Source organism: Camelus ferus, chromosome X, assembly GCF_009834535.1.
Source record: "Camelus ferus isolate YT-003-E chromosome X, BCGSAC_Cfer_1.0, whole genome shotgun sequence".
NCBI classification, from domain to species: Eukaryota; Metazoa; Chordata; class Mammalia; order Artiodactyla; family Camelidae; genus Camelus; species Camelus ferus.
In genome coordinates, this window is record NC_045732.1 from 77,544,312 (window position 1) to 77,571,719 (window position 27,408).

The 27,408-nt window shown below is 53.1% G+C and overlaps 1 protein-coding gene across 4 annotated transcripts; it reads right to left on the reverse strand.

The window, feature by feature from the left end:
* Positions 1-12,046: 12,046 nt before the first annotated feature.
* L1CAM (L1 cell adhesion molecule) lies at positions 12,047-27,203 on the reverse strand. Of its 4 annotated transcripts, XM_032474908.1 has the most exons (28): positions 26,899-27,203; positions 24,097-24,111; positions 23,393-23,498; positions 23,009-23,211; positions 21,901-22,023; positions 21,625-21,795; positions 21,226-21,337; positions 20,903-21,087; positions 20,597-20,728; positions 20,312-20,455; positions 19,495-19,606; positions 19,210-19,376; positions 18,948-19,104; positions 18,607-18,731; positions 18,358-18,468; positions 17,869-18,066; positions 17,551-17,621; positions 17,156-17,378; positions 16,521-16,636; positions 16,101-16,302; positions 15,889-16,011; positions 15,599-15,772; positions 15,380-15,499; positions 15,089-15,244; positions 14,466-14,600; positions 14,089-14,161; positions 13,977-13,988; positions 12,047-13,459 (listed from the first exon to the last, which is right to left on the reverse strand). In XM_032474908.1, the coding sequence occupies exons 1-28, from the start codon at positions 26,972-26,974 to the stop codon at positions 13,228-13,230; spliced, it is 3,774 nt and encodes a 1,257-aa protein (XP_032330799.1). In that variant the 5' UTR covers positions 26,975-27,203; the 3' UTR covers positions 12,047-13,227. The 4 variants fall into 4 exon arrangements, with proteins under 4 accessions (XP_032330799.1, XP_032330801.1, XP_032330800.1 ...); XM_032474910.1 differs by lacking the exon at positions 24,097-24,111 and having other exon boundaries at positions 26,899-27,180; XM_032474909.1 differs by lacking the exon at positions 13,977-13,988 and having other exon boundaries at positions 26,899-27,176.
* Positions 27,204-27,408: the final 205 nt, after the last annotated feature.

Genomic DNA, 27,408 nt, shown 5'->3' on the forward strand with positions numbered 1-27,408 from the left:
TCAGGCCTTTGAAGTCAGACTGAAATTTGTATCACCGGCTTGCTGACTTCAGATTGTGGGATTTCTGAGCCTCTATAATTGCATGACTCAATTCCTTATAATAAATCTTATGGTAGATGCATATGTATATTGTATTCCAGACATATTCCAGACACAGTCTTCCTTACGGCCAGTGTGGAACAGCAGTCCAATGTCCCCTTGGCAGTCAGGGTCAATCATTTCAGTAACTGCCTTCCTTGCCTGTTGACTCAGAGGCCTGAGGAGCCCCAAGTGGCTGGGTGGCAGCCTTAACTTCCGGTACAGTGGAATCACTGTTGTCTCCTGATGGAAACATTCCTCCCTCGGGGGCGAAGGCCTCTAGGCCAGCAGAGCGCAAAGTCATGGAATGAGGAAGCACAGATTTTGCTGCTGGGTCACTAGGGGTCCTAGGGAATGGTACTGCTCCCGTTTCCTCCCCTCGATTCCTGGCTGTGGGAGAAGCAGGACCATGTGTTGGACACTGACTCAGAGCATATGCAGACTTCTGGAGAACGTGCCCCTGCCTTAGAGGGTATCGCCACCTAGCTGGTGCTGTAACTGTCTGCGAAAGGCCACTCCATCCTATCAAGCCAGCTGCTTCAGGATGATGGGGAACACGGTAAGGACAGTGAATTTCACAAGCGTGGGCCGGTTGCTGTACTTCTTTTGCTGTGGTAGGAGTTCCTGCATCAGAAGCAACGCCGTGTGGAATACTGTCAGGCGGATGAGGTATTCTCTAAGTCCACGGAGGGCTGTTTGGGCAGAAGCACTGTGTGCACGGAAGGAAAATCCGTATCCTTAGTGAGTGAGTGTCTGTTCCAGAAAGGATAAAAAAAGCCCGTTCTGTGATGAAATGAATACCATATATACATATATTTAAAGGTTTTAAATTTGGTAAAGTATCTTGCTCATTGCTTATCTTATTGAATTTAGGTCTGATTGACAACTTACTTGCAGGGGATAATATATATCTCAACTGTTTTCATGTTTTATTTTAATAAATCTCATGATAGAGAAGCAATTATATATTTTTTAAAAGTTTTATCTTTTTCGTTTTTTTTTGGTTAGGAGGCAGGTAATTAGATGCATTTTTATTTATTTATTTATTTATTTATTTATTTATTTAAACGGAGGTCCTGGGGATTGAACGCAGGACCTTGTGCATGCTAGGCATGCACTCTACCACTGAGCTCTACCCTCCCCCTGAGAAGCAATGATAGATTGTCAGGAACAGAAAAAAAGGTTTTAAAGTAATTTTCACAAACTCAGGATATTCATTTTACATTTTTATCTAAAATGAAGCAAGTGAGTGCTATAGTTTCAAAATTCATCTTCCATCTTGCATTGTTAGGCAGTTCCCACAAAGTATCCTGCGAAAAGTTGTAGTCAAATTTAAAGAAACTTTTAACTCAAGAACTGGGTTTCAACTTTTATACATTGTCAGCTTTATAGTTGACAAACTAGGCTAAGACACACCATGGAAGTCAGCCAACATCATAACTGGCCTGTATCTTATTCAGCGAGGCAAGGCCATTGATGGTGCGATTTCAACGTCACAGCACTGCACAATCGTTCTTAATGCTTCAAAAGCTTAGGTCTCTCTTTAGTGACATTCTACAAATAAGGACTTCATTCGGGTTGGTTTTTTGAGTGTTTTTTTGGTCTTTATTTCACTTCACCCTCAAAGGATATTTTATCAGTTAGCTTTTGCTCTGGTCTTTTGGTCTTGCCTAAGCTCACTCTCGTGGTTGCTGTTGGCTGACAGTTTCGCTGGAGTGATGGGGTGATGGGGCCTGTGTCTCCAGTGGACAAGCCCACTGTGGTGGTCACAGTATTTCAGAGAGCAGCAGGGGAGAGAGTCTTCACATACAAACACTTTTTAAGCGTCACGCAAATCATGTGACTAAGGCCAGATTCAACAGGGAATCTGTTGGAAGAAAAGAGCTGCAAAGTCACATTGCATAAAGGATGTACATAAAGGGATGGGAAGAATTTATTGCCATTTTTTATGATCTATCATAGATGTTTTCAGTTGCTATAAAATTCAAGGTTGGCAGTTATTTTTGTCAGCAGATTGAGTATACCCCTGCCTTGTTTTCTGCTTTCTGCGTTTTGTACTGAGAAATTGGCTGTCAGTCTAATTGCCTAACTATAAAGGTAATCTGTTTTTTTTCCCTCTCTGGCTACTTTGAATATTTTCTTTTTGTCTTTGCTTTTCCTAGGTTTTACTCTAATGCACCTAGGTGTGTTTTTCTTTGGTCTAACCTACTTTGAGTTCATGTAATTTCTGGAAACTGTGACTTGATGTCTGTCATGAATTTTGGGAAAATGTCAGTCATTAACTCTTCAAATGTTCTTTGTGCCTCGTTCTTTCTCTCCTTTCCAAGGTACTTTTCTCTGGTACTCCAATTAGACATATATTAGACATTCCGTTTGTATCCCTATGTCTCTTACCTCCTTTGACCTCGTCTGTTACTGTTCTTTTGCCTCTCCAGGCTTTATTCTGGCACCTTTCTTATGACTTAGCTTCCAGTTCACTAATTCTCTCTTTAGCTCCTGTTTAACCCACCCATTGGCTCTTAATTTTGTTATTGTATTTTATATTTATAGAAATTTCACTTTGACTTTCTCAGTTTTGACTTTTATTTCCTTCAGTGTGTTAAATATAATTATTTTACATTCTGTGTTTGATAATTCCTTTACTGGAGTCACTGTTGTTCTGTCTTTGTTATCTGTTGCTTTTCTAATTTTATTTTGATTACGTTTCTTTCTTCCCTATGGGCTGCTAATTTTTAATATACTACTGGACTCTGTATATAGAAAACTGTATAAATAATTTGAGGCCAAGGATGATGCTATCTTCCTCCAGGGACAATTTATATTTGCTACTGGCAGGCAGTTGGGACACTAGAAATCCCAGATTTCCTTAAGTTTCCAGGGATTCATGTCTTTCAGATCTTGGCTACAGCCCCTTTGGGGACCAGGCTACAGTCTTTAAGGGGGCTATTTCTACTTTACACTTACTCCTAGACCTGTGGGTCTTTAACCCAAATCATGAGGTGCCACCTCCTTGGTGGGTCCTAAACTCCAACTTTTGCTCCCTTGGCACGAAAGTCTGTCAATAGCTGTGCTCAGCTTCTCAAACTGTCAGCTACCTCTTCTGTTCTCAGCAGGTGGCCTTAGGGTTAAGCTACATTAAAAGCTGAGCTCACCTCTCTCTGAATTTCCTTTCTTCCATATCTTGGCCTCATAATTCTTTACTACCTGTCATCACTTGAATATTTTCAAGAAAATATTTGTCATACTTTGTTGAGCTTGTCTAGTTATTCCCAGTGAGAGCTGTGGTTCAAATGATGTGCTCTGTCATTACTGGCCGTGGAGCTCATTTAGCACCATGCTTTTAGGCTCTTTAGTTTGCTAGATCTACATATAATCTTGCTTGCAAAGACTGTGCCGTGCTCTCTGATGTCCTGTCTGCTTCCTTGGTGATGGGCGTTCAGATTGCCTGCACTTCCCTGTCACCAGAAATACAGCTGCAGTGACCCTTGTCACACATGTGACACCTTACACCTTGTGTCTTAGGTGACACACAATTACAGGTTAGGTGTATACACATTTAATTTCACTAAGTACTGACATGTTGTTCTCCAGAATGACTATGCCAGTCTGTGTTGCCAGCAGCAGTACACAAAGGCTCCTATAGCCCTGCACCTCTGTTTCTAGGCATGTATATGCGTGTGTGTCAGTGTTTGCCAATCTAATGGGTAGAAAATGCTGTTTTAATTCTTTAAGCATTCTTTTCTTTTTTAAAGTTTTTTTGGTAAGGTTTATTTACTTATTTTTTAATGGAGATACTGGGGACTGAACCCAGGACCTCATGCATGCTAAGCATGCGCTCTACCACTTGAGGTACACCTTCCCTCCGAATGCTGTTTTAATTTAATTTACATTTCTCTGATAATCAATGGGTTTGAGCATCTTCTTTTGTGGCGGAGGGTAATTAGGTTTTTATTTTATTTTATTTTTTTAATGAAGGTACTGAGGATTGAACCCAGGACCTTGTGCATGTTAAGCATGCACTCTACCACTGAGCTCTACCTTCCCCTCTGAGCATCTTTTTTTATGCTTCTTAGCACTTTGGGGGTTTGGGGTTTTTTTGTAAATTCCCTATTCATATGCTTTGCCCATTTTTGAAATTTTAATTTTAATTTTTTTCCGGCTTCATGGAGGTATAATTGACATATAACTCTAAGTCAGGATCCTGCCGGGAAAACAGAAACTACACTAAGTATGTCAAAGGGCAAGATTTAAAACAGAGGGTGGATTAAGCGGGCAGCAGAAGATGGGGCATTTACGGAACTGAGGTAGCGCAGAGGCGATAACTACGGGGAGCAGCCACCACCTCCAGAGCTGGGAGAGCAGAAGGAAGAGGCTTCGTTATGAACCTCAAAGCTCAGAGGAGGGGACCTGAAGAGTTGGAAATCAGACACCAGGAGACAGTGCTGAAGGGCTGCTGCCCAGGCTTTGGGGAAGGGGCCTCCTATGTCTGAGGAAAGATGTCCCTTGACTGCTTCTCTGAGAATGCTGAAATGAGCAGGAGACGGAAATCAGCTGATGCTGCCAGGCTGAGGGCCAAGGCTGGTCAAGAGCAGTAGGAACAGAGAGCAAACATGGAGGAGCAAGACCCTTGTCCCCTTCTCCAGCCTTTTAGTCTTCCTCTTGTGTTCCTACTGGCAGAACCAATGGAGAGCAAGAAGACAAGGAAAAAGCAAAACAGAGCACCAGCATCACCAAGCCAAAGGTGGCTTAGTTCCCCATCCTCACCCTCTTTGGCTTCTCAGCACCAATCCAAACCCTTCTAGACAGATTTGAACTTTCAGCAGCAACAGTGACACCTTTAGGTTTCTGCCTGACAAAATGCTAGCATCCTTCATAAAAATAGGTTTCCAAGGGATGGGGAGGAATAAATTGGGAGTTTGAAATTTGCAGATACTAACTATTATATATGAAATAAATAAACAAGTTTCCTTAGTAGAGCACAGGGCACTATAGTCAATATCCTGTAGTACCTATAATGAAAAAGAATATGAAAAGGAGTATATGTACGTACATGACTGAAACATGATGCTGTGCACCAGAAATTCACACAACATTGTAAACTGACCAGACTTCAATAAAAAATAAATAAAATTAAAATTAAAATAGGTTTCCAACCAAAGAAGAGAGACACAAAGTCCCAAGAGCCTTTGTAGTCTTCTCTGATGATAGCCACAGTAATGATGATGTTAATTTCTCCTCTAATGCCATAGGTCCACTTGGATATTCTATGACCTAGAGACTAAATTGTAAAGTTATCCATCAAAACAATTGGTATATAAAGTAATAAGGGGAGAAAGGAGAAGGACTAGAGAATTAGTATACATACATACATATATATATATATATATATAATTAACTAATACAATTAAGGAAGAAATTATACATAGCTGTAACACTTACGTCTATAACTGCTCAGGAGTCCAAAATTAATTTTTTTTAAGTTTTTTTGGGGGGAGGAGGAGGTAATTAGGTTTGTTTATTTAATTACTTTTTAATGGAGGCGCTGGGGATTGAACCCAGGACCTGAACATGTGCTCTACCACTGAGCTAGACCCTCCTCCCAAAATTGATTTTTATAACTTCCTTCTTCTACCATCTCTTCCATATTTCTCTTGCCTTCAGCTGGTAACTTGGATGGTTGGGGTTCTAAATCTGGCAGAACTTCTCAAACTTTCACTCCCGAAGGTCTGAATCTTCAGTGGCATAGCCTTCAGGGCGCTGTCTCCACCAGAGGCTGGCTGCTCCCTAGGGGAATGACGCCCTGTTAGGGGAAGTGTGAATGTCGGCTTTGGGTGGATTAGGCCCTCTGCTGTCGTGAGACCCAAGTCAGCCTTGGCCAGAGGAAATCTATGTAACTGAGTCCATGCATAAACCAGCCCTGTCACCATGGCCACTTCATTCACGGGCCCATTGAGCAAGCACTGGGGTGGCTGGGAGGGAGGCTGGCTGGCATCCACAGAGCACATCATTTCATCCACCAGGTTATTAAGAGTCTCATCTGTGGCTGATGCCCGTCTGAAAAATCCAATCCCATTCCTCTTTCCCAAACCTCTGTCATCAAACTTCCAGCCCCATTATTTCCAAGTCATGATCTTCACCCAAATCATTCACTACCATTTTCCTGTGAATCCATGTGGATTCACACTTCTGGCCATCTCTCAGCCCAGTCAGAATGGGCAATCAACTCCATCAAGTTAAATAGCTTCTGCACAGCAAAGGAAACAACACGGTGAAAAAGCAATCTACAGAGCAGGAGAGAATATTTGCAAACCATACATGTGATCATAGGGGTTAATATCCGAAATATATATAACATGCAACTCAATTGCAGAAAATGAAATAACCTGATTTTAAAATGGGCGAAGGACCTGAATAGACATTTTTTCAAAGAAGACATACAAATGACCAACAGATTCGTGGAAAGGTGCTCAAAAACTTTAATCATCAGGGAAATGCAAATCAGAATCACAGTGAGATAGCACCCCATACCTATCAGAATGGCTGTCATCAAAAAGACAAATTATCACAAGTGTTGGTCAGGACGTGGAGAAAAGGGAACCCTTGTGCACTGTTGGTGGGAATGTAAGTTGGTGCAGCCACTTTGGAAAACAATATGGGAGTTACTCCAGAAATTAAAAATAGAACTACCGTATGATCCAGCAATTCCATTTCTGGGTATATATCTAAAGAAAATTAAAGCACTATCTTAAATAGATAGCACCCCCATGTTCACAGCATAATTATTCACAACAGCTAAGACATGGAAACAGCCTAAGTGTCCATCAATTGATGAATGGATAAAGACAATGCAGTATATATATATATATATATATATATATATATATATATATATATATATATATATATATATATATATGTATACACACACACACGCGTGCATACACACACACAATAGACTATTATTCAGGTATATAAAAGGAAGAAATCCTGCCACTTGCGACATGGATAGACCTTGAGGTCATTATGCTCAGTGAAATAAATCAGACAGAGAAAGACAAATACTGTATAATCTCATTTATGTGTGGAATCTAAAAAGGCTGAACTAAGGTGGGGAGGGTATAGTTCAGTGGTGAAGTGCATGCTTAGCATACACGAGGTCCTGGGTTCAATCCCCAGTACCTCCATTAAAAAAATTTTTTTTAATAAAAAAATTTAAAAACTCAACTGATAGAACAGAGAGTAGAATGGTGATTGCCAGGGACTGGGGGTGGGGAAAGTGAAGAGATGTCAGCTGAGGGTACAAACTTCCAGTTACAAGATAAGTAAGTTCTGGGTCTTGAATGTACAGCATGGTGACTACAGTTAACAATTCTGTATTGTATACTTGAAAGTTGCTATGAAAGTAGATCTTAAGTGTTCTCACCATAACAACAACAAAATGAAAATTCTATGAGGTGAAGGATGTGTTAACTAATATGATAGTGATAAAGATTTTGCAACATAGATGTGTACCAAATCATTGTTGTACACCTTAAACTTACATAATGAGATATAGCAATTATCTCTCAATAAAGGTAGGGAAAAAATTCTGTTAAAAGAATGAACAATCAGCTGTAGTGCTGAAGGCTCCGCCCCCTTGGAGAATTTTCCTTTGCCACTTTCCTCGGGGTCAGCCGTGAGTGGTGCGGTCGTGCTGCAGCCATCTACTTCCAGCAGAGCCATCTATAAACCAGGCTTCAGTCACTTCCTCCTCAGTCATCTGGTTGTCTGGAAGGTTCCAAGAAGCATAGACACGGTGGAGGGAGAGGAGGCTGTGCTGCAGTAATTGGTGTCAAAGGAACTGGAGGCACTTCCTCATGCTGTGTTCTGTTTTCTGAAACCACACCTGACCATCTATCTATCTTTAAATTCCCGGTTCCTGATGAAAAACTCAGGTCACATGGTCACCCGTAGTCCCAAGAGTTCAGTCTCTTATGAGTCATGCTGCAGATGAGTCAACGAAGGCAGCACATTTGTACGTGCTAATCCGAAAGAGTATACTAAACGTTATTTTAGAGGTGGCTGGTGTGGGTGCAGCCTCCTGTCTTTTACCTTGAGGAGGATATCTACATTCTTTAGAGCACTGAACTGCCAGAAACTTCACTGAGGTTTTCCTTCCTTAAATTTTCACAGAGTAAACCTCCCACCTTTTGGTTTGCCAGGTCTTGCTAAGGCATCTAGAGTACTTTCTGCTTCTTGCTCATCAGCTTCAACCAGAATGACGTCATCAGTGTCGTGCACCGGTGGATGTTGTGAGAGACGGTATGGCAGTCAGAGAGCAGAGACGGCCAGGTCCTTAGGTGTACTATTGGCTCTGCCAGGGAAAGAGAAAGCACCTCTGGTGGACTTGGCAAATTGGTGCAGAGTGATATATTCAATATGGCAATAGCCGCAGACCAGGGACCAGGGGTTAAGTGTTTACTGCTTCAGTAAAGAGATCACAGCTGGAACAGCTGCTGCAGTTGGAGTCACTGCCTGATTAAGTTTATATTAACCACAGTCATTCTCCAAGATCCATCCACCTTCTGCCCAGACTCAAATAGACAAATGCGGATGTGAACGAGAGCATCACAACTGCAGCTTTCAAGTTCAAGGCACTAATAGCTGCTGTCTCCCCCCTAGGAGCTACACCTTTGGATGGCTTCCACTGCATCAAACAGGGGTTGTTCTACCATCTTGATATCATTAAATTTTTGGCCACAGTTGAGTCCAAGTTTAAGTCAAACAACCAAGGAGGCTGTTAGAATCCCTTCTGGTTGCATGGGCTAACATTAAATATGGACTTTCTGGTGGGGAGAGGGTCTAGCTAAGTGGTAGAACGCGTGCTTAATATGCATAAGGTCCTGGGTTCAATCCCTCTTACCTCCATTAATAAAATTTTTTTAAAAATTGAATCTCTGGTAAACTCACCCAGCTCAATAAATTATAACTAACCCAATGTTATATCCTCTTGGTGTAACATCCTTAGGATCCACTCCCACACATATTCCCCCAGGTTTCTGCCAATATTTACTAGCAAAAACCTTGCTATTCTTTTGGTGTATAAGCCATTTCCTCCTGGGTCTCCATTTGCACCTGTCCCCCGAAACATGGTAAGGCTAGACCCTAGTTATGGGTTTAATGGTTGCAGTGGGTCTTAAGGACAATGGATGCCCCCTTGCAAGGCCTTAGAGAGCTCCCATGACAGTCCTAAAGATTCTTTTCCTTTTAGTGACCATAGAGCGGAAGGTGCTAGAAATGAAACACAGCATTTCACTGTGTGGGTTGCAGAATCCCAAGGTCAGTTGAATTCCCAGCCTCTCCATGTTTCTCATATGAAAGGTAGGGCAGTGGTTGGAGAAGTGAATGATGCTTTCAAGCCAGAGATTCAAACTAAGCAATTCCCAAAGGCCCTCCTCCGGGATGTGTGTCCTGACACCACTTCTGTAACTAGCTTCTCCGTCAGCCTGGATCCAGTCTGAGAACAGACACAAAGACAGCATCTTCAGAGGGAGCACGACCCTGCCGACGCCTTGACCCTGGACTTCTGGCTTCCAGAAGTGTTGTTTGAGCCACTCAGTGCGTAGTGCTTTGTTCCAGCAGCCCTCTCAAACTCATGAGCCCCTGAGGCTGGAACAAAGGGAGGGGGGCGCAACTCTTCAAATGTAACAGCTTAGAGGGGCCATCAGAAGTGAAAGTCAGTCTGCGGGTAGGGGTGGAGCCTAGCTAGTGCTGAAGTCTCAGAAAAGAGCCCCATGGAGCTGGGCCCCAGACCCTTGAGGAGGAGGAGCTTGATTGCCTGGGGTTGTTGTCTCAGAGGTGAGATGCAGTGAAGCTGTTTTTGTAAGTGTTGGGAAATCTGAAAATCGTATTCATCTGGTCCCATGCAGATGAACTGCTGATGGCCAGGGTGAAGAGGACTTGCCAGGGTGATGCTTTGTGGTCTCCTTCCAACACCCTCTGTTGGCAGAGCCTAAGATGGAGTCAGCTGGCAAAGCACATATTTGGTTTGCAGAGCCTCCGCCCTGGCAAAGAGGACAGCAAAGTGGCTGAGTAGCGGGCACGCCCGCTTTCTGGTGCAGTGCCTCTCCTCCTAGGGCAGGTACCCCCGGGGAGGGACTGCAAAGTCCCTTTACCCAGAGTAGTCAGAACTGGAAACAACCGAAATGTCCACCGACGGGTAGATGAATAAGTAAGTTGTGGAGCACCCAGACAACGGGTGCCACTCAGCAGTGAAAAGGAGGGGTGAACTGACACGGCCATCTGAATGACATCACGAGAGGGCTGTCTCTGGAGCCAGGTGGTGGCTAGAGGAAGCATATTGGAGCTTTCTGCACTGATGCAGACATTCTGAGCAAGTGGTGGATTCAAAATTTTAAAATTTCGGGGGTACACTTCATTGTAATGCATGCTAACCATCAATAAAGACATTTAGGGGGATTTTTAGGGCAGTGAAATTACTCTGTATGATACTATAAAGGTGCATTCACGTCATCATATGTTTGTCCAAATCCATAGAACATACAACACCAAGAGTGAACCTTAATGTGAGCTGTGAACTCTAGTTAAAGATAACAGCTCACAATTGGGTCATCAGTTGTAACAAATGCAAGATGTTAATAATGGGGGAAACCGCTGAGGGCGGGGAGGAAGAGACTTTCTGCACTCTGCTCAATTTTTCTGTAAAGCTAAAATGGCTCTAAAAAACAAAGTCTTAATCTTTTTTAACATCCAGGGAGGCAGCCCTGAGTAGACATGGCAGGTCCGCATCATCAGGACCCCAGGCTCTTTGTATGTTGCTGCTCAGCCATCCTCAAGCACCAACTTCCCTTTGGTGGTCCAGGATGGCTCCTCCCAGCCCACCAGGCTGGCCAGGAGACTGAATGGGGCAGGAAAAGGCACACTCTGCTTCTTAAAGGGCACAGCCCAGAAGTAGTCCCTGCCCTCACATTCCACGTCCCCACCCCGCCCAGATGCAAAGGAGTCTGGGAAATGTTTCTTCTGCTGCATGAAATTCTATTCTTTATGTAAGAACAAGAAGACAGATGTTGGGGACAGCAAGCAGATGCTGCTATGGGTCAAGATCAAGCGGGAGTGAGGAGGGTAGACAAGTCTTGAGGGGCGTTGCTGTCGGTAGGAGCAGAGAAGTGGGGCGTGAGCTGGAGAGATGTGTGGTGTTTGTAGCGAGTGTTTTTAGTGATGAAAGCTGTTACAGCATGGTTGTCTTCCCACAGAACTGATCAACAGGGACCGAAAAATTAGACAGGACAGACAAGGAAGACACAGCAGAGAACAACTACTGATGGGACTCAGGGGTGAGACCCAGTGCCTGGGTGGAGGGGCTGACCCCAGGCTGCCGCTCACACACGGCAGCCGGAGGAGGACAGAGGGTTTGGGTCTGGGGCTGCGGGAGACAGATTTGACAGTGGGAACATGGGCAAAGTTCTTTTCTGGTGCTTTCTAGTGGCTCAGTTAAAGATGAAATGGGTGGGAGTCTCGTGTTGGGAAGGCAGGGAGCCATCTGACTGGCCACCCATGTGGGCTCACTTGAGGTTTGTGGTCATCTGGTTTAAAGTGTGTTTTACTGGTTTAGAGGGCTGGGCAACCTAGGCAGCACTGCTCTACCAGTGCCTGAAGCAGGGAGCCAAATGGATGCATGGGCATCACATTAGACAAGGAAGAGATCCGGGGCCAAGGGCTCTGGGATTTCTGGGTTCTGGTCATCTTCTGCTCCTGGGCTTGCCCTGATGCAGGAATGAGGGGCCCAAGCGTGGGGAGAGCCCAGAGCTCTCTCGGAGGCCAGTAGGGGTGAGGAGCAGGTGGTACGGCCCACGGGGGGCAGAGAGCCAGGCCTGCAGGAGAGGTAGAATTCCCTGGTTCCGCACCGACCCGCCACAGGGTGGGTCACGGCGACGCAAAGTCGTGCTCTGGAAAATGACAGCAGTTCCCCTTCGTTTCCAGGTTTTTATTTGCCTTTTATAATTCTGATACTTATGTACATATATATATATATACTTTTGTTTTTTGTAAAGGGCTCATCAACAGACCAAGCAAAGGCGTACAGGGAGACGGCGGCTGCCGGGCAGGAGCACAGCGGAGCTGGGAGAACCAATCTTTCCTTTTTTTTTTTTTTTTTTTTTGTCTGTTTTTATTTTTCCTGGGATGGGATCATCAAAGCTAACTGCTATAAAACCTAGAAACCACCTAGAGACTCAGACATCTGCCTACACACTAGTGGCATATGGGGAAAGGGCAAGGGTACAAATTTTCAAAGTCAAGGTGTATTTACATTCCCAAGGTGGGGATGGGGGAAGCTGAGGAAAGGAACTGTTCAGAAGGGGGTTGAGTGGAGCTGCTAAGGAGTCCCGGGGAGTGGTGGCGGCTGGGAGAGGCCAGGGCCGGGGAGGAGGGAGGTGTGCCTGCCCCGCACCTGGGCAGTGACAGAGGCCACTTGGATGTTGTCTGGTGGGTACCAAAGGCAGCGTGTGTACGGAGCTCCTGAAAGCCGCCGCAGGGTTGGGTGGGCAGTGGGCGGAGAGGTGCCAGTTGAGGGTGATACAGGCAGGTGGGGACTCTGGGCTCTCCAGATGGCCTCCTCTGCATCCATGGCCAGCTTGCCCAGCTCCCATCCCAGTTGGAGCCATGATGGCAAAGAAGAGGGAACAGATGGTGGAGACACCGAGTTCTGTCCCCAGTCCCAGCCAGGCAGGCCAAGGAACAGCAGAGGGTAGAGGCACCATCCCCATTTCCTCTCCCCTGACCACAGCCTCTCTCTGCCCAAAGGCTGGCGAGACAGCACCTGAAGGCTCCAGATGTGTGGGTGATCAGCCCCTGAGCAGAGCAAAGCAGTGTGTGCCCAAGGAGGGGTGCAGCTGGGTTTTGGCAATAAACTGGGGACCAGGTAGTCAGAAGGTATGAGAAGCAGTGAAATCCTCTTCCCTGCCTCCACCTCAAGCCTCCGTTGGGCTCAGGGCCAGAGGCCAGGGCCACAGCCTGGTGGAGAGAGGGAGAGGCCTCAGTCCCAATGTCAGGGACCCAGCACAGGCCTCAGGCTGGGGAGTCTTGGCCTCTGACTCCCCTGTGGCCCGGTCCTGGGCTGTGCTCTGCCTGGCCTGGCCTGGCCAGACCCTGCTACTCCAGGGTCCCCGCAGGGTTGATGGGAGAGGCGGCCCCTGAGCTGTCGTTGCCTCCTGCCGCCTCCTTCTCTTTCTTGCCACTGTACTGGCCGATGAAGGAGCCGTCCTCGTTGAACTGGACATCCACGCTGCCCCCGTAGTCGGCCAGGCTGTCGTCACTGCCCAAAGGCTTGATGTCTCCGTTGAGGGATGGCTGGCTGCTGCCAAAGGCCTTCTCCTCGTTGTCGCTGCAGGGGCAGAGGGCGGGAGGGAGTGGGAGGCTGCCCTGTGGCACCCAGCAGGAGCTGGCAAGTGCTAGGCGGAGGGAGGACGCCCGGCCTCCTGCGTGCTCTGAAAGCCTAGGGCAAGAGGCTTTCATCCTTGACGCATGCCCGGGAGGGCAGGTGGCATGCACACCAGCAGAAGGCCAAGGACTGGGCATGCCCAGGACCCTGGGGGATGGGAGGGAGCAGGGGGGCACTTGGCCCAGGGGTGCTCACAGGCCTGGCTCCTGTCTGCAGGTAGACCGAACAGAAGCACATGTCCAGCTGTCGGCCCTGGCAGAGCCCAGAGAGGGGGAGCTGGGAAGGTGACAGGCAGGCCCAGTAGCTGGCTGTCAGTGTTGGCTTCTCCCAAAAACAAGGAGCCACCGGGCCCAAGGGCTGGCCAGCAGGGATCCACGGCACTCCCAGGCACACACAATCCACAGGAGGGTCCCTGCCACCACCGGAGTCTGACAGTATCTTCCCACCAGCCCTGCCTTACCTCTCCAGGGACCTGACATCACCCCGCAGCACAGAAGAGAGAGAAAGAGATGGGATCAGATATGAAAGGGAGATCTGGGTGGCTAGCCGGCACCTGCTCCCACCCGGCTCACCTGTACTCGCCAAAGGTCTCGTCCTTCATTGGCCGCGCCTCGGAGTCCACCTGGGTGTCCTCCTTATCCTTCACTGGAGACACAGAGAGGAACTAGCTTCTTCTCCGCCCCAGCCCATCCCTGGACACTGGGCCCCACCCCTAGGTGGGGACAGGGCTGAGCCTCTCCCTTGGTGCTCTGGGTGCTTCCAGCACTGTCTCAGCAGTGCTCGGGAGCCGAGCCTTCAAGGCTTCTGGGCCCCATGCCCGACCCCAACATGCCCCTGTTGTCCTGCCAGGGGCTTGGGGACCAAGGGGGACTGGTAGAAGGGATGAAGGGGGCTCCTCCCAGTGTCCCGGCTCAACCATCCTCACCTGAGCCCTGGAGTCGGGGGTTACCTGAGTACTTGCCACCCTTACTGCGCTTGATAAAACAGAGGATGAGTAGGAAGAGAAGTAAGAGGATGATGGCACTGACGAAGCCAATGAACCAGCCCTCAGTGGCAAAGCCGGCAGGAGGGAGTCTCACGCGGCCTGAGGGGGAGAACAGGAAGGAAGGAGACCATGATGCCCCCAGTGAACTGCGACGCCCCCAGTGCTGCAGACCCCCAGGTTCATGGCTTGGTGCGTGGGCCTCACTCAGAGCCTCTGGCTTGGCCCACTCCCCACCCCTCTGTCCCCAGGGCCTGGGCAGGGGCAGGGGCAGGGGGAGGGCCAGGCCTGCAGACCCCAGAGGGCCCGGGAGGAGTGAGGAGTTGGGGCTGAGGCACGCTTGGAACTGATGCTTGGGGGGACCCTCCTGGGGACAGGGAGGAGGACCTTCTGTGAAACTGACTGCTCTGGAAACAGTTAAAACAGAATACTAAAAGGGGTCGTTTCAGTGTCCTGGACCTCTCATCACTGGTCAAGGGGCACCCTGGTTCTGGGAGAAAGAGAGCCAAGACGTGGTGTGGGTTCTGCGGCAGTTGCAGCTGGGCTAAGGAGGGAGGGAAGCTTGCTAGGCAGGCCCGGGGCTCCCTCACCGGTGCCATTGGTCTTCACGGCCATCTGGTGCAGGAGCACCCGCTCCTTGAGCAAGTGGATCTCGTAGTCGGTGTCAGGCTGCAGGTCCCACTGCGTGTAGGAGCTCTGGTTGTAGCTGACATACTGTGGCGGGAGAGTAGCACCCATCTTCTCATCTGCAGGGCAAGAGGGCAGCAGGGGTGAGCAGGAGGACCGGGCAGCCCCTCAGCTCCGTGCCACCCCCAGCCCCTTCCCCTTCCTGGGCCCTGAAACCCCTTCCCCCCCACCTCAGGGGCCCCTCTTATGCTCACCCCCCAGGGCTTTGAACCAGATCTGGAACCCGAAGTTGCACTGGCCCTCCTTCGGGACCCAGGAGACCACACTGTAATTCTCGCCGGCCATGGCCGAGATGTTGCCAAAATCTGGGGTCCCTGGGGATAGAGAGGAGGGTTTGGGACCTTGAGGCAGCCCAAGGCCCACCCTCCTGGGCCCGGCCGCCAGGCTGGCCTCCTCAGCCCCCTCCTGCTCACCGGATAAGGCCATGGTGCCGCCTTCCCGCACAATAGCCTCGCCAGGGCCCTCCTTTGTGGTGGCCTGCAGCTGGAAGCGGTACCGCAGGTGGGGGCTGAGGTTGGTCAGGTTGTGTGTCCGCAGCTCAGGGTCCGGAAGGTCAAAGGACAACTGCTCTTTGCCCCCGTCATCCACTGCGAGGACAGGTAACAAGTTGGCCTCAGCTGTCAGCCCTGCCCACCCTGCGGCCCCCCGCCACCTCCGGGCCAGGCCGGGCCGGGCTGGGGCGCTGGGCCCACAACACACGTACGCGGGTGGTAAGAGAGCACGTAGCCAGTGAGCACGCCGTTGTGGCTGAGCGGGGGCTGCCAGTGCAACAGCAGGCTGGTGTCCGACTGGCATTCCAGGTGCAGCGCCGCGGGGTGTCCGGGCACTGCGGGGGACAAGGACGAGTGGTAGGTCCTCACCCAGGCCCACCCCAGACTGGGAGGCGGGGCCAGGGGCGTAGGGTGCAAAGCTCACCTCCCTCCGGGGTGATGAAGGCCATCTCACTGGCAGGCCCCAGTCCCCGGCCATTAAAGGCTTGCACCTCCACATGGTAGGAGCTGTAGGGCCGCAGGCCCCCCAGGACAGCACTGGTGGTATTGGCAGGCACCACCACATGGCCTTTGTGGACATGCCTCTTGCTGTGCTTCCTCTGACTGCCCTCCCACCAGTAAGTCACCTGCAGGTGGACAGGAGATCCCACAGGGGCAGAAGGCGGCTAGCAGTGAGCCCTGGCTGCACCTTCCCCGCTGCCCTCCAAGGGGACCCTTTCCTCCAGCCTGAGAACTTTTAGGAGAGCAGCTGGCAGGTGGTAGAGCCCCTCTCCATCCTGTCACTCCCGGTAGCCTTACACCTCACCCTAGAGATGCCCCCAGCCCCCACGCCCTGGACTCTTACATTGTATCCCCGGAGGTGGCCCTTGACCTGGGCTGGGTCCACAGGCCACCACTTGACCAGCACGGTGCTCGAGTTGAGGATCTTGATGCCTTCTATCTCAGGGCTTGCCTGGGGGTCTGGAAGGCACCGGTGCCGTGGGTGAGAGCCTGTGGCACCCTGAGGCCAGCCCTGAACCCTCCCGCAGGGGGAAGATGGATTTGGATGCGATATGGGGGGTAGGCAGTTTGATGAGCAGGGCGTTTGCATGGTCTCAGGGTCTCTCCCTGCAGACTTTTTATTACTTACGAGAGAGAAAATAGTGACTACACAGAGAAGCAGAAAAGATCTTTTTTTTTCTTTTTAAATGGAGGGACTGGGGATTGAACCTAGGACCTCGCTCATGCTAAACACATGCTCTACCACTGTGCTATACCCCCACCCCCTGAAAAGATCTTGACTGGTTGATCAAAATTCGCATCTGATGATGTTCCAGATTTAAGGAAAGGGAAAATATCCTTACTCTTAGGAAGTGCGCTACATTAAGTGTTAGGAGCTGGGTGCAGGGACGAACCCCCCAGCAGTGGGCGGGGAGCGGGCCATGCAAGCGCACACGGGCTCCACCTCCCAGGTGTGGGTGGGGCCAACTCAATACTTACAGTCCTCCCCAGAGTAGCCAATGGTGATCTGGGGCTCAGGGCCCTTGCCCTGGCTGTTAACGGCCTGGACCTTGATCTCATACGGTACAAATGTGGACGTGTTGGACACCACCAGGAAGGGGTCGCTCACGATCTGTTCCTGCCAGGCCCCCAGAGCCCCCTGAGGGCGCCACTGCACACGATACTGAACCTGGGGGGCATTCCAGTCCATCCACCTGAGCGGCTGGAGGGGGTGAGCAGAAGAGGAGCTTGTCAGCCAAAAGGCCCTCCACCGGTCTGTGACCCACCCGCCTTCCAGCCCAGCATCACGTCCCCAGTCATCTTCTGGTCCTTAGCAGCAGACATCTGGGTCCTGGCCTGATGTCCAGGGGCGCGCTCAGCCCTGGGGCCCTCACCTTCCAAGTGATAACCATGTTGTTGGTCTCATTTCCTTCCCCCTTCACATCCACAGGATTCTTCTCTGGGGCTGGAAAGCAATGTGTTAACACATCAACATGGCGGGCTCCTGCAGAGGCGTGAAGGCCAAGGACCAAGGAAGGAATGACCCATTCTGGCCCTGGAAGCCAGGAGCCAGCAGCCCCACGGTAACTCTGTCCCCTAAGCTCCTGCCAGAACCCTGGAAGCAGAGGAGCTTGGACACAGTCACTTTGCCAGACCCTCCTTGCAGAGCCCCGGGGGGCCTGGCATCTGAGGCCCCCTCCTGGGTGGCTCACCTGCCTCAGGTGTGACCACAGTCTCAGAGGCCGGGCTGGGCTCCCCAGGGCCGTATTTGTTGATGGCAGTAACTCTGAAGGTGTAATGGACATAGGGTGACAGCTTGAGGGTGGTGGAGGTCTGGTTCCCAGGCACCTTGCCCAGACTGTACCATTTCTCAGGCGCCATCTCCTTGTCCTCAAATTCAATGTCATACTCTGCCAAGAAGTGAAGTGGCAATGCAGTAAGTGGCCTGTGGCAAGTGGGGGAGGGGTGGTGGGGGTACAGGTCCAGCTCTCCCCGAGGAAGGGAAGGAGTGCTCAAGGCAACTGGCATTCTCAGGCTCCTGGGAGGAACCAGGAGAGCCCCCCCACCCTGAACATAGCTGCGTGCCTCAGTGAGGTGGGCAGCTGTGGGCCACAGCTCTGGGAGGACGATGGAGCTGCAAGAAGGGAGGGCTAATGGGGTGGCAGTGGGTGGGTGGGAGCACCATGTTCACGGCCTCTTACTTTCAATGGGGGCGTTGTGATCATCAGCGGGGCTCCAAGACAGGTGCACCTGGCTCTGCTTCAGCAAATGGCGATCGGACAGTTCCAGCTGAGGCACAGGTCCGGGGCTCCCTGGGGGCCACAGTGGGTGGATTTCTGGCCCACTCACAGCTGCCCCACCACCAGGCTCGAAACAGCCCTGCAGTATCTGCACACAGTGCCCACCCACATGCCTCCAGGCCATGAGCTCAATGCCGTCCGAGGACTCACCCACCACCAGGAGCTCCGCCCTGCTCTCCACCATGTCCAGCTGGGTGCTGGCCACACAGCTGTAGTTGCCCTGGTCACTGTAGTCCAGGCTGTGGATGACCAAGTGCCCATCCTCTATGAAGTACCTGGCAGGGATAGGGTGGATCCTGATCCTTCTGCTTCCAGCGGACCCACTACTTCCTGCCAGCTGCACTCTGCTCCCCTCCCTTCCCTCTCCTGCCGGAACCTTCCCCCGCCAAGCAGGGGCACTCTCCCCCAAAGATGAGGCCAGGAAGTCTGGACATTCTGCTTTTCCCACTCTGCCCCCACCCATGGAGCCCAGGCTGGGGCTGGGCCCGCACTTGTCACTGTCCCCAAGCTCCTGGAGATTGCGACCATCCCCATGCCAGGTGATGCTGTGCTGCAAGGAGGGGTCAAAGGAGGCCTGGCACGTGAACGTCACTCTCGAGCCTTTCTTCTCGATCAAGCTCCGGGGCCCCTGGATGATCTGTGTGGCATCTGAGGGTGAGGATGGGAAGGAGGGTCACGTTGGTGTCTTTTGGAGACCCTCCCTACTGGAGGTGCTGCCGATCACATCAGCAGGGGTAGGAGGTGTTACCTGACCTTTGACCTGCAGGTTAGCCACAATGGTGACGTTGCTCTGGTCGTTGGCAGCCTGGCAGAAGTAGTGGCCAGTGTCATTGGCCTGGAGGTCTCGGATGCCCAGGGTCCCATTGGTATAGGGGAAGAAGCGCTCGTCCTGTAGCACCGTCTTTCCTTCCTTGTCCAGCCTAGTGCAGACAGGGGGTTCGGGCTCAGACCCCACGGGGCCGAGCTCCCCTGCCCTGCCTGGTTCCCTGGACCAGAAAATGGCTTTGAGGTGCCTTCTGTCAGGGTGGGGGCACTCACCACTGGATGCTGGGCACGGGGGCTCCAAAGGCCTTGCACAGAAGGTAGGCGGTGCTGCCCTGCACTGCCATGTAAGTCTCATTGTCTGGGGTCAGGATCTTGGCCGGCAGCTCTGGGGGAGGAGCAGTCATGGGGGACAGGGCAAGACCCAAGGCTGGGTGACCGCACATGCTTGGTCGGTGGGCAGCCACAGGGATGAGCAGGGCAGCTTCCCCCAGGAAGGCTCATGGACTCTGGAAGCTGCCAGTGACTCCACAGGGCATTCTCAACCCCTCAAGAGCCACCTGCCCATCTTGCTTCCCTGCACCCAGTTCTGTTCCCTGCCAGGCTGAGCCTCTCCTGGCCTTCAGACATGCCATCCCCTCTGCCTCAGATGTACCTTTCGTCCCAATCACATGTTTTACCAATCATTTGAGGCTCCACTGACAGCCTACCTCTTATGGAAAGCCTTCCTGGCCTAGCCCCCAGTCTTTCCCAAGGCTCTGGGAGAGGAGCCACCAGGCTGGTCTCGGGCACATCCTGGCCAGGGCGAGCCTCTCTTCGGTGACATGGGGTGGGCCAGACTACTCTCTGAGGCTGCTTCTTCATCTGTAAATGCTGACAAGACCCTGCCTTTCCTCCATGCACCCTGCCCCGCTGTTGTGAGGATGAGCAGGGGATGGGGTGAAGGCTCGGGGGAGGAGAAAAGCAGTCATGTAGACAACTCAGCTGCTGGCTAAGTCAGTTTGGTGGCCTTGCCTGGTGGGGTGCAGAGACAGACCAGGGGCTTATGAGGCAAAGACGAGAGAGTGAGTGGGCCCAGCCAGCCGGCACTCACCAACCACATAGATGTAGGCGTTGGCCAGTAGGAGTCCATGCCGGTTGTGGGCCTCGCACTGGGTCACCATTGTGTCACTGGGCTGCACGTTGCTCAGGACTAGGGCTCCATGCTGGATCCGGTACTTCTGGTCCTTGGCCAGCTCTGCATGTGCCGCAGGCGGGCCCCAAGGGCCCAGAGCGGAGCCATGAGCTATGCCAAGGCCCTTCCTCCCCTCCTCTTCTTCCCCCACAGTCCCCAGGGCTACCCACGCTCACTCCCTTTCCCTGCCAGAGGCCCGCTCACCCTCCACGGGGATCCCGTTGACTCTCCAGGTGACCTCCGGCCGGGGCCTGCCCTGCACCTGGCAGTCCAGGCGGGCAGTCTCTCCCGGTCCGTACAAGCGGCTCTGGGGCTTGCGCAGCCAGTGCGGGGCGGCTGCGAGGAGATGGGGGGGCGCGCTGAGCCCAGAGCCCATGGCTGGCCCCCGGCCCCTGGCCCCCTGCCCCCAGCCCCTGCCCCCTACCCCCGGCCCCGGGCCTGTGCCCCAGGGCTCACTCTGGGGAGCCCATGTGCTGGGAAGTGGGATGGTGCAAGGCGGAGACACCCTACCTTCCACAGTGACGTGGTATGCGTGCCGGTCAGTGCCCAGTGAGTTCTCAGCCAGGCAGCGGTACTCGCCATCATCCTCCTCGCCCACGTTCAGCAGCTGCAGGGTCTTGTTGTGGTTCTGGTAGGTGACTCGGTCGGCTGGCATGGGACCATTCAGGCGCAGCCACTTGATGGTGGGTGTGGGGCTGCCCAGGGCCACAGGGCAGGGAGGCCAAGGGACAGAGCAGAAGGGAGAGAGGACAAGGCCGCTCAACACCGCCCCACGGCAGAGGCTCTACCTCGCCCTGCCCCCACCCAGCCCCCATCCAGGGGCCCAGACTCACAAGCCCTCCGCAATGCACTCCAGGACCAAGGGCTGCCCCTGCAAGGCCACCAGGTGGCTGCTGGAGTTGGTGGGGAAGAGCAGGCGCGGCTTCCTGTCCATCATGCTGTTGGCTGTGAGGAGACAGGGAGCGGGTGGTATGGCTCTTCCTCCGTCCACTCACGAAGTTATCAGGCTGGGTGACTTTGGACACCCCAGTGATCCCCTAGGGCCTCAGTTTCCTCCTTCATTAAAGGCAGGGCTCTGTCTCTGCTCTCACCACACAGGAAGAGGGGTGGGGAGTGTCGAGGTGGGAGCCGAGCTGTCCTCGAGGGAGTCTGAGGTAGCCTGATCTATGGGCTGGGCCATGCCTGAGGGTGAGAGAGGAGGAATGGGGTGTATCAGAGACTTTGGGACTCACTGGCCTTGACCCGGAGGTCAATGGGTTCCTTTTGAATGATGGTCCGGGTGCCAGGGAAGTGGGCATGGCAGATGTAGTCTGAGTGATTGTCCGAGGTGAGCACATTGGCAAAGTAGAGGTTGCCGTTCTGGCCCATTGTCACCCGCTCGTCCTGTTTGATGTGCATGATCTCTGCGGGGACAAGGGAGGCCAGGAGGCAAAGGTCAGGACCCCCATCTGGGCATACACACCCACCGACCCACCCGTCCGAGGCAGCAGCCCCTCAAGGGCACCCACTGCTGTTCATCCAGTAGATCCGGAGCGGCTCTGCACTGGGCGGAGGGTGGCAGGGCAGAATCACCGACTCCCCTTCCTCCACCTCCACAGGCTTCACTGTCTCCTTGGGCCACTTGGGGGTACCTAGAAGGGACAGAGAGGCTGGCACTGTGGGTCTTAACTCTCCTCCTGGTCAAGGCAGGGGAAGGCAGGGGAAAGGAGGAGGGATAGCCAAGGGGGTGAGAGGGTCAGGCCATGAGCAAGCTCGCATAAAGTGAGGCAGTGACTGGGGATCCTTTGGGGGCTCAAAGCAGAGGCTGGCACTTCATGCCGAGGAGAGGATGGGCAGGAGGCCAGATGGCTGTGAAGGGTTAAGTTTCCACAATTCTCAGCTCCCACCAGGAGGAAAGGATGAGGGCAGGAAGGTGGGGGAAGGCTGAGGTGCAGCAGTGGGGGAGGGGAGCTGTGGACGGATGCTGGAGTCACAGACCCTTCCATCATCCTGACACAGAAACCATGGCAACGGTTCCCAAGGTAACTGGAGGGACAGAAAGGGGAGAGGAGCACAAGCTCGGGAGGCAGAAAGCTCAGGGAGGCTGGAATGCAGAGGGAAAACCCCAGGGAAAGGGCAACGCAGATAAAGACAGAGCCAGAGAGCAGGAAGGAGGGAGCCAGACAGGCCAGGTGAGAGGTGGAAGGTGGAGGGGAGACGAGACAGAGTGATGGGGGAGGTGGAAGAGATGACCAAGAGTGGTGGAGGAGGACACGGCAGTTCAGGGATGGATGGGGACAGAAGCCAAAGCCCAGGCAGTGACTCGGGCTCAGTCCTCCACTCGTTCAGTTGGCCAACAAGCCCAAGAGCATTCCCTACATGGCAGGCCCCGAGGCCAAAACAGGGAAAGCACAGAAGAAGAGAGGGAAGGAGAGACCAGGAATGGTGGAGAAAGAGACAGGGCAAGGAAGGAGAAGGTGGCTGAGGGCTGCTGGGCACCCAGTGCCCTTGGCGCACTGGACCACCAGCTGAGGGAGCTGGGCTCCCAGCCTGGACTCCCACCCAGATTCCCAGACCTCAGGCCTCTGTGAGGATCCCTGTCTGGGGATCCTCCCCAGACCCTGCAGTGCCTCGCACCTTCGGCCATGAGCTGGATCTCGTGGGACATGGCAGTGCCCAGCTTGTTGCTGGCAAAGCAGCGATAGGTGCCCTGAAAACTCTGGGCGAAGTTGCTGTTGTTGCCCGTGATGGTGAAGGAGCCAGAGTGGGGTGCCTGGTTCACGGTCACGCCCAGCTCCTCCTTGGGTTTGAAGTGGACGCCATCCCGAGTCCAGCGGAACCTATGGGCAGAGAAAGGCACAGAGGCCTGAGGTCCGGGAATCTGGGACAGGGCAAGGACCTAGAGTGATGAAGGAGATCTGGGGGGTCTGAGCCCAGAAGTCAGAAGGCCCTGGGAGACACGGGGACTAGAGGCTCAGGTCAGTGGTCAACAGCAGGCCTTAGAGGGCGAAGGTCACTCACTGCACTTCGGGTTTGCCGCTGGCCTCACACTTGAGGCTGATGTCATCGGTGGGGAAGACAACCAGGCGTCGCGGAGACTGTTCTGTGATGACTGGTGGCTCCATCACTGGGGACAGGATGGGGAGAGAGATTGTGAGGAAGACATCTAGCAGGCATCATTGCCTTAACCCCTGTTGCATTGTGAGGGAAGCAGGGTCTGGAGCCCTTGGGAGCCCCAGGGCTGGGGGGCTGGGGGGCTGGGGGTAGAAGAAAACAAGCTCAGGACAGGAAGAGGGAGGGGCAGGGACAAATGTGGAGAGAGACAGAAGAGCGAGAGATGGCAACAAAAGTTACCAAGACAGCAACCTCAAAGAGAGAGGTGAAGCCAAAGAGAAAGGCAAAGGGTGTGGAGGAAAGGAAACAGAGACACAGGAGCCAAAGAGCAAGACGGGCAAGTCCCTCATGGGAGAGAGAGGACCAGAGAGAAGAACAGAACACCAGAAAGAGACACGAGGAAACCCAGGCCAGGCAGGGACAGAACAGAGATGGGCACTCGGGTGAGGGAGAAGGGAGGCTGAGACAGCCAGAACAAGGACCCAAGAACCAGAAAAGACAGCGACCCACACAGGGCACACAGCACACACGGAGAGCTAGGCGCGGGCAGGAGTGGGGAGGGAGAGGGGGCTGTGCGGACACCCAGGAAAATCTCCCCTCCCCCAACTTACCATGGTGTCCTTCATCTGAGAAATCCGGGCAGCAAGGGGGAGAGAGAGGAGAGGAATGCTGACAGGCCGCCCCAGCAGGGGGCCGAGGGCCAGGCAAGGAAGCAGGCAGGGGGAGGGGAGGGCAGGAGAGGAGGTGCACCGTGGGGGCACCTGCTGGGCTAGAGCTATGGCTGGTCACGACCCAGAAGGACAGGACTCGACCCAGGTCACCAGTCCCAGTGAGGGGCAATGCCCAGGGGTAGCCAGACCACCGGAGAGAGAAATGTGTGCCTTTAACCAGGAGTGCGCTTTGGACAGACCCTTGCGTCTTCTTGGCAGGGCCTGCAGAGCTGACCCCCACCCCATCCCAGGATGCCTCGGAAGGCTGGGAGGCAGACAGCCTGCAGCCAGAGCACCCGCCCCTGCTCCAGCCCACTTCCCTCCTAATCCAATTAGCACAGCTCAGTGTTTTCAATTACGCAGGCCCAGCCTTCAGAACCCAGCTGCCGCCACCCTCCAAGTCCTCCCAAAGGCCCTGCTAAATCCGAGTTTCCATTGCCTGCAGAGACGGCGCCAGCCCTCATTTTCTCCCCTTCCTTCCTCTCAGCCTCCCACCAAGCTCCCTGGAGCCGAGGCCAGAGCTGCTGCCCCCGATGATGCCACAGGACTCAGCCCAACACTGGCCAGGGTGGCTGTGAGGAGGGGAGAGAGAGAGTGGGAAGGTGGCGGCTGGGCCACCTCTGAAAGCTTTCTCTGCAGAAGACCTCAGTGTAGGGGCCCCCAGGAGAAAAGAGGGGCTCTCCAGGGACACTGCAGAGAGGACCCTGAGTTGGGGAGGGGCCAGTGCAGGCAGCCCAAAAGCAAGAGACAGTGACAGGGACAATGGGATGCGGAAAGCAGGAAAAGAGACAAAGGGGCCTGGAGTAGCCAGGGAGGGAGAGAGCTGGAGGACGACTTCCAACAGGGAGGAACCCGGCTGCCTGCCATATTGTATCCAGGTCAATTACAAGTACCAGCCAGTGCCCAGGGCAGTCGCAAGGTTGCTGTAGTCTTTGACCTACTTCTCTTTCCTCTACCCTGCTTTTCTCGAAATTCTCCTGGCCCCTCCACACATAGATGCACCTGGCTGAATGGCCTAGCCTGTGGCGTAGCAGGGCAGGCTGATGCCCAGGGTAAGGCCTGAAAAGCAACTGAGAGGGGACAGAGTGGGAAGGAGGGTGAGTCGCATGTGAGTGTGCAAAAGTGTGAATCTGGGCATGTGCATGGGTGCCCCAGGGTGTGCTGCAGTAACTTGGTGAGCATCTGCCAGTATGTTTGTCTATGGGTGTGTCTTGCCAGAGCACATCTGAAGGCTGTGTGTGTGTGTGTGTCTACATTCAGTGTACAATTTTTTATTGTACACCCACATCTGTGTATGTGCGGATGACTGTTGTTTTGTACCTAAGCCTCTCACTTGTGTGTGTGCCAGTGTGCCTCCTGTGTGTGCTCTCAGAGTCTCTGTCCCAGCTGGATACAGGTGGCTCGTCTGTGTCTACCCACGTGCTTGTCCATGTGCATCCGTAGCTGGGGGAGTTGGCATGGGCGTGACTGCATGGACCTCCCGGTGTGTATCTAAGGGGACATCCTCAGCCTTTCTTCCCGTCAGCCCCTTTCTACCTCCCCCAAATGCTCACTGCCCCTCAGTGCCAGATACCTCCCTCGGCCTCTGCCCCACTCCTGGCATGCACAGTCTCCCCTGCCCCCAGGCCCCGGCTCCTCTCTCAGTGATGCTGGCCTCCAGTAGGTCCAAGGCTCAGAGATAAAGGTGGAAAGGTGAGCAGATAGGGATTGGAGCTACCAAGGAGCAGGCTCAAGATACTCAAATGTTACCCTGTGAAAAGCCCCTCACACAAGCGCAAGAGGCACTTACAGCAGCGTGTTTACACCTACTCACACTCAGGAGAAAACACCATCACACACATTCCACACACAAAGAGGTCCTCACATGCACACACGACCCACTACAATCAAATGTTAATACCTACAGACCTTCACAAACCCGACCAATAATTAACAGTTACAGTGACTCACAAACTTACCCATATAGGAAATCACAATCACACTCGGGAATATCCACACTAAGTCAATCACACCACATACATCCACACACACAAATAAACTGTCTGTGCAACCCACAAGCAGATGCAAATACTCAAGTTCAGTCACAACCCTCTAGCTACACTCCCCAACATCCACGCACCTACCTGTGACCCCCCCTAAACATGCTACTCCAACAGCCCCACCCACCAACCCAAACTAGTAACTACACATCAAATCGTAGGGCTCCAGGACGCTGCTGGGCCTGTGCAAGAGTCTTTCCTTGTCTCAGTTCGCAGAAAGGGCTGCCAAGGGCCCAGGATAGGATTATCCAAGTCAGAAGCCGTAGCAAGGCTTGAATCCAACCCTTTACACCAGCTAGTTGAGGACTGGGGACGACCCCATTCTCCTGGCCGCCACACCCCTGGGGGAAGGGTTGGTTGGGCGGAGGGAGAGCAGAGGCCTGAGGAGGCAGATCCAGCACCAGGCCCGCTGTCCGTGGTGCTGAAATCTCACCAGACCTCCTGAACCTCTGGTTCCTCTCCGTGATGCTGAAAAACCTCGAGCCTTCCACCTTGTGCCTTCAGAAGCACCAAACATCCTGGGTACCTCTTGCCCACTCCATGCCCAGGAAAGGATGGGTGAGGGGTGAGAGTCCGGAACCGAGAGAAGACGAGGAGGCAGAGGATAAAGAGAAGCCCAGCACGGCGGTAAAGGGAGGCGCCGAGGCTCCCTTCAGTTACTCACATTCCTTGGGGATCTGGATGAGCAGGCAGGGGCTGCACAGGAGGAGAGGCCACAAGTACCGCAGCGCCACGGCCATCTTCCCGGCGGCACCGGAGGCTCGGCGCGGCTCAGCCGACCAGGCTCGGCTCAAGCTCTGGCCGGAGGGAAGGGGGCTAGTGGGCAGCTTGGGGAAGGAGCCGGGGGTGGGAGCACTGTGAGAAGGGAGGAGGGAAGGGAAAGGTAGGAGAGGAGAGAGAAAGGACTGTTGTTAGTGACTAACATCTGGGCGAGCCCGGGCTCCTAGCCCCGCCCCCAGCCCCGCCCTCGGCTGTCCAGCTCCTCCATCCCTTCCTCCCCACCAACCCTGGATAACGAAAACCTGGAAGTGACAGCACAGGCTGGGTCTCCAGGTTGCCTTTCATTCCCTTCCTACTGTCTGTGCCTTCTCCACCAGTTGCCTCTCCAGCACCAACTTGTTGCCCCAGCCAGCTCCCCTGGGCATGCCACAGGCCACTCTGTGCACATCGTCCC

What these genes read in the sequence shown, in the direction of transcription:
- L1CAM (XM_032474908.1), bottom strand. Translation starts at nt 26,974, where the DNA reads ATGGCCGTGGCGCTGCGGTACTTGTGGCCTCTCCTCCTGTGCAGCCCC. An exon ending in ATACCACGTCACTGTGGAAG is followed by an intron (nt 20,729 to 20,902) that starts GTAGGGTGTCTC and finishes ATCTCCTCGCAG; the next exon opens with CCGCCCCGCACTGGCTGCGC. An exon ending in CAACGGGATCCCCGTGGAGG is followed by an intron (nt 20,456 to 20,596) that starts GTGAGCGGGCCT and finishes CGGCACATGCAG; the next exon opens with AGCTGGCCAAGGACCAGAAG.